Source organism: Petaurus breviceps, unplaced genomic scaffold (assembly GCF_028583685.1).
Source record: "Petaurus breviceps papuanus isolate PSGF00001 unplaced genomic scaffold, PetGlider_PUasm1.0 90879, whole genome shotgun sequence".
Lineage (NCBI taxonomy): Eukaryota > Metazoa > Chordata > Mammalia > Diprotodontia > Petauridae > Petaurus > Petaurus breviceps.
Genome location: NW_027187368.1, coordinates 1,009,993 through 1,016,870, shown reverse-complemented (window position 1 = coordinate 1,016,870; position 6,878 = coordinate 1,009,993). Strand labels below are relative to the sequence as shown.

Genomic DNA, 6,878 nt, shown 5'->3' with positions numbered 1-6,878 from the left:
AAACCAAAATGGAGACTTAATAATGGCATCCTGAATTATGAGTGGATCAAAGTACAAATCATAGAAACAATTAACAACTATGTGAAAGAGAACAATAATGATGAGACAACATACCAAAATTTTGGGGGTGCAGCTAAAGCAGTCCTCAGAGGAAAAATTATATCTCTGAAAACATACATTAACAAAATAGAAAAAGAGAGGATTAATAAACTGAGTATTCAATTTAAAAAACTAGAGAACCAACAAATTAACAAACAAAATAAGCACAAAAGAAGAAGTCTTGAAAATTAAAGAGATAAAAAAGACAACAGAAATGATAAACAAAACTAAAAGCTGATTCTTTGAAGAACCAAACTGACAAACGTTTAGCTAATATTATAAAGAAAACTAAGCAATTAAAAATTTTAAATGAGCAAAGTGAATTCAAAACAAAGAAATTAATATAATTACTTGAAACTACTGTTCACAATTATATGCTAGCAAAAATTAAGAATTTTTTTAAACGGATGATTCCCTACAAAAATATGAAACATCCAAATGAAGAAAACATGAAAGAGAAATCCTAAACAGAAGAACCTCATAAAGCAAAACTAAACATGTCAACATGAAACTATAAAAAGACAAAAAAAGGATTGATCAGGTGTATTTATAAGTGAATTGCATCAATAAATTTTAAAGTAATTTATACCTATGCTATATAAGTTATTCTAAATAATTAAGAAGCACTCTATAAAACTCCTTTCTGACAAATAAGGTTCTATGATTAAATCTGGGCAGAATAAAGCAGAGAAAAAGAACGATAAACCAATTTTCATTAATGAATATTGATGCAAATTTTTTAAACCCTAGAGAAATTACTATAAGTAATATCCAAAAAATAGTTATTATGGCCAAATTAGATTGGTAAGCAAGGATAACATAGTGTGAGGAAAACAATACATAACTCTAACAAAAATAATTTCCTCAAACTACATTATTGCATCAAATTTTATAAGTACTTTGACAAACTACAACACTAATTTATGCTGAAAACTCTATAGAACTTAGGAACAAAGGGGACATTTCCAAATAAGAAGTCTATTTCTAAAATAAAAAACTAGTAACATCTGAAATAGAGAAACACTAGAAGTTTTTGCAGATATAATGCAAGAATATCTTCTCTCCCTCCTCTTATATGATAGTTCAATAAATGACAGTAAAAGTAAAAAAGACAAAAGAAAGGAATAAAAGGGATAAACATCATCAAAAGGAAACCAAATTAAGTGTTAACATAGGACACAGTGGCTTACTAAAAAAAAAAAAACTCAGAATCAGCAAAGAAACTGAGACAAACAAGAGCTCCAGTAAAGTGGCAGTATGTAAAATAAACCCATGAATTATCAGCACTTATACACAGAAATAACAAAAAACCAGGAGGAAATATTAATCATTTGACAAGCATTTATTAAGCACCTACCATATGATAGGAACTTTGCTAAGTGCTGGGGTTAAAAAGACAAAAATGAAACAGTCTCTGTCCTAAAATAGAAACTGCACAAAATATCTGAGAATCAATTTACCAAGTAGCATTCAAGATGCACATGGAAAACATTTTATTTTTTAAATGGAATTATGAACTACTAATTGTAGCCATATTTATTAATCATAATTGAGCTGTACCAATGTAATAAAAATAATAAGCGAAACCCTGAAACAACCAAACTCAACAGGCTAATGTTTGATAGACCCAAGAGCATTGATTACTTAAATAAAATACTGCCTCCCTATTTAGCAAGAACTGTTAGTAGAACTGAAAAGCTCTTTGGCAAAAAATAGGTTTAGAATAGCACTTTTATACCACATACCAAATGCCAAATGGATAGGACATATAAAAGATCACATTATTTTTTTTAAATTGAGAGGAAAAGGAACAAGGAAGTACCTTTCACATAGGAAGAATTTTTAACCAAATAAAAGATAGAAAAGACCAGAAAAAAATTTCCAGTGAAATAAAATTAGAAATTTTTGTAAGGACAAAAATCAACGAAGCAAGGAAAAAGGAAACTGTTGTACAGGGAAAATGCTTTGTATCAAATAGCCAGTGAACATCTAAAATTCAAGATATGAGAACATTAACACAAACATACTAGAACAAGAGCTAATACATAAGAGGTGAAAGGAAATGAACAGCTAACAAATTAAGAATCACAGACTATTAACAACCATATGAAAGAGAGTGTTCCAAATCATTAATAATAAAGAGAAATGAAGATTAAAACAACTAAGGCTTATCCTCAGATTAAAAGTGGCGGAATAGCAAAAGATGGAAATAGTCAGTGATGGAGAGGCCAAAGAAGGAAAGCTATGTTTATTCATTATTATGGAGCTATTAACTGCCCAAACCATTTGGGGAAATAATTTAGAATTTTTTTTTTAAATGACTAAAACATTCCTATGCTTTGACCCAGGGATAACATGCTGGGCATACACATAGCCTACGGAAATCAGACAGAAAAGAAGTTTCCATATAAACCAAAATAGCTAAAAGACCACTTTTTGAAGTAGAAAAATAACTGGAAACAATGTGCTCAATGATTGGGAAATGGATAAACAAATTCTGGTAAATAAAGGCATGGAACTAGTACATAAGAAACAAGAAATATGAGGAATCCAGAGAAATAGATAAAATGATGCAAAATGAAGTAAGCACAACGAAGAAAACAATATATATGTATATAACATCATAAATGCATGTAAAAATAAAAATTTAAAAATAAACTATCCAAAAAGGGTAAGTATCCTTAATGCCTATTAAAGAGTAAATGTAAGAAACAACAAAATGAACTAAGCATAATGTAATTATGACATGGCAAAGACTGATGTAGAAAAGTGATAAGAAAAACCACTCTATTCCTTTTGCTAAATGGGTGTGAAATGTTTTATATACTGTTAGGTACAGTTGATTTGTTGGTTGCTGTGCTAAAATGCTGTTTTTAAAAATATTTGTTGCAAGGAAAGACTCAATGGGTAAAAGAGGCTTAAAGGGATATACTAGGAAATGATATGATGTAAAAATGAAAGGCATCAACAAAGCTTTTAAGAAAACCAAAAGAAAACAAAGATGTGAAGAGCTGAAGCAGATCAAGAAAAAAGCAGAGTAGACCTTTGCTGGTAGGAAAATCACATATTTTGTGTTTTTTTTTTAAACATGAATGAGAAAATTTTAGTATTGGTCCAAATCCCTACTTTCCCACCTCTACAAGTTTTTTTTTTTTATTATTTACAGACAGATCTATCAAAGGCATCCCTGGAGACATGAGAAGGAAACAGGTAGTCTTTTAAAAATATTATGGTGGACTATTTCTTTCAGTAATACAAGTGAAAATATAAGATCTCACTACCCTGTTTGACTATAAAAAAGCTATTGTATTCTATGGAGAAAATATCTTAAAAGCTCTCTAACAAAATTTCTTCTAAAAATTATACAAGATTTTTTAAAAGACTAAATAGAAATAACTTTATTTGGTGATTATGAATATCAACAGATGGATAAAAACAGTGAGCTATACACTTGCCAAAATTGTTTGCCACTATCATGGCAAATGTGCAACATGCAGATGTGCAACAAAATCCAAATGGAACAGGGATTTGTTATAGAATTTATGAAGTCCTCCAGATGATCCTGTTTGCAGAAGATATTATATTGTTTATATTAACCCTGGAGAAATTGCTTAGCTTTCTAAAATGAGATTTATTATCACTCTGAGGAGCTTGGCCTCTCTTTCACAATAAGAAAAAAGGAAATGGATAAAGACTGCACATTGTCCAGATGAAGATATAAGACTAGAAGGAAAAGACTAGAAGGAAAAACCACATAGCTTGTCCATATGGCTTAGATATAATGAGAATGAACAATGAAATGGGCCCCAAATTGAAAGGGAAGTAGATTGAAATACCTTCAGAAAATTATGTGTGAATTTGATGTTCCTTTTATTCTCCCAGAAAAAAAAGCAATATTCTTCTGATGATGTTATATGTCTACAAGTTACAGAAAACCAGAGTCTTAAAAATTAAAGTTGTGCGTCACTCAAAGAACAATGGAGAGTTGTATCATTGTCTCACGAGTTCCCATAAATTCAACTACCCACATCTTTGTCCTCTGATATCCATATATTCAGTTCCAGACTCTCCCCTGACCTCCAAATTCCACATCAACATTAAGTGCTTATTATATACATCTGGAACTGGATGTTCTGTAAACATCTCAAACTCAGCAAACAAACATAACTTGTCATCTTTTCTCAAGACCCACATTCTTCTTCCTGGTGTCCTAATAAGGGCTCTACAATTCTAATAGCCAAGATTTAGAGTCACCCTCAGCTCTGCACTCTATTTCTAATTCTCAAATTCCCTCTTTAAATCTAATGTTTTGATTCTACCTCCACAGTAACTCTTATATCCACACCTCTTCACTACACTCATGACCACCACATTAATTCAATAATTCATCACTTCTTGCCAAGACTATTATAACAGCTTCCTAACTGCTCTCCAATGCAACTTCCATACAGTTACCAAATTAATATTCCTAAATCTCAAGTCTAATCATGTCACTCCCCTGCTCAAAAAGCTTCAGAGACTCCAGTATATAATACAAATTTGTTGTGACACTTAAAACTGTTCAAAATATTACTCTAGCTTATCTTTACAGATTTAATTTACATTATTCCCTCTCATATAGTGTGAAGGCAGAAAAACATTCACAAATGCGTCTTTCCCCATCTCCCTAACTCATACAGCCACCACCTTAGGGTCTTCATCACCTCTCACCAGGTCTATTATTAAGAGTCTCCTAAATGGCCTCCCTGACTGAAGGCTGTCCCCATTCTAATTCATCCTCTCATAGCTGACAAACTGATTTTTAAGTTCAAGTCTGATAATAGCATTGCTCTACTCAATAAAATCAATGGCTTCATAATGCATTTGAAATAAAATATAAACTCTTCTTTCACACATTTAAAGCCCTTCACAACCTAACTCCAATCTTTGTTAGCTTCATCATGTTATTTACCCTCAAGAGTCTAGCTTAGAGGAGCAGCTAGGTGGTACAATGAGTAAAGCGCCAGCCCCAGTGAGCAAAGCGCCGGTCCTGGAGTCAGGAGGACCTGAGTTCGGATCGGCCTCAGACCTTAACACAAACAAAACTAGCTGAGTAACCTTGGGCAAGTTACTGAACCCCAATTGCCCTCCAAATGACAAAAAAAAAGTCTCGCCTAGGAGTATCAATCTTAAACAGAAACAACTCCCTTCTCAGCAGACTTAGAAAACCACAAATTAACACTAATTATTTTGTATTATAATTTTATTGATTTTGTTAAACATTTCCCAATTACATTTTAATCGAATTCACTCCACACTGCCTATCTAGAGTGTGACAACTTTGATCCAGCCAAAGTAACCTTCTTGCTGTTTTTCTCATATTTGTTTTGTCCTGGAATGCCCCTACTTCTTCATTACCATCTCACAGAATAATTACCTTCAAATACTCAGCTCAAGCACTAATTCCTACATAAAGCCCTTCCTGATTGTCCCAAATGCTATTGCCTTACAAATTTATATAATATATTTATTTTCTACTTATTTTGTGTATTCTTATATGTGTACATGCTGTCAACCCCTAAAGAAAGTAAACTTCTTGAGCAGGGGTTGTTTCATTTTTTGTCTTTGTATTCCCAACACCTATAAATAGTTCCTGGCACACAGTAAATACTTAATAAATGGTTGTTTGTTGAAATAATCCAAGAGTTCAGGAAGAAAGTATATGAGAGCCAGGAAAAAATAAAACGAATCCATATTTTACCGATAGGACAACAATGTGGAATATCTGCGTTTTATCTGCTGGCATACTACTTATGTATTTCAGAGTTTATTCTATAGATTATGGCTTTGGAATATATTGAACAGCATACTAAGGATAGTGAGGTGGTGATGGGGACAGAACAAAGAGGACTGGAAGAATTTCTTCCAGACTTCCACTGGAAGTTAAAAACTAGATGGGACCCTTAAACATTTCAAGTATACCTTGTAGGCCAGGCTACTTGTATGATAGTGAAATCTGGGTTGACAACTAAACCCTACAGCTTCTTTGCCAATTTTCCAATATAACTCTAGAAGATGATCTGCCAAGTCACATGTACCTAAGTTGGTGGAAGGAGTCTTCAAACCAATAAAAATCACAGATTTTTTATAATTCCTTGAATGAGAAACTTGTTTAATTTAATGGGAATGCTGGCCCTGGATCAACTATGGTACCAAGGTACAGAGAGCAATAGAGACAAGGTTTGAATATGTTTTTGACATTCATTTTATTTAATTCTTTGGCAAATGGAAAACAGAAATTTAGTCATTTAAAGCACTTCTAAAATGAGACTATCTGCATCCTCTAAATTTGTCACAAAAATCAATAAATGGATCACTATATTTCTTTCTATAAGTCAGTACAATGAACCACCATAAGATAAAATTCTCATACTTACTTTTCAAGCTCTTCCTGAGAATGAGCAAATGTACAATTTGTTCCTCGTGGACAACCCCCCTGCTGTCGCAGATCTCGGCACATACTAGTTTTATATTTGCTATTTGGCTGTGGCTAAAAAAGAAAAAAATAAAAATGACTGCATTTAAGATGCCAATACTGTTTAAATTTATAAAAAAGGAAAGACTAGTTACTATTCATCCCTGAATATTAAGCATACCCTTAGCTATGTCTTCCCATTAGATAAGTAAATTGCTCAGCTTGCCTATAAATAGGTGACTACAAAAGAAGTCCCACACTATGCAGTACAGCAACCATTACAGACAATCTTATGTGGATTAACTGAAATTGGTTTAAATGTCCT

The 6,878-nt window shown here is 32.5% G+C and overlaps 1 protein-coding gene across 4 annotated transcripts in view; it reads right to left on the bottom strand.

Annotated features, from left to right (window-relative positions):
- The window catches only part of RC3H2 (ring finger and CCCH-type domains 2), a 96,270-nt gene that overhangs the window by 27,460 nt on the left and 61,932 nt on the right, over positions 1-6,878 (bottom strand). For 3 of the 4 annotated variants that reach the window (XM_069073723.1, XM_069073722.1, XM_069073721.1), the window contains exons 9-10: positions 6,516-6,628; positions 115-165 (exon numbers count right to left, since the gene is read on the bottom strand). In XM_069073723.1, coding sequence (XP_068929824.1) covers positions 115-165; positions 6,516-6,628 — 164 coding nt within the window. The remainder of the gene's footprint in view (positions 1-114; positions 166-6,515; positions 6,629-6,878) is intronic. The other variant, XM_069073724.1, reaches the window with a different exon arrangement.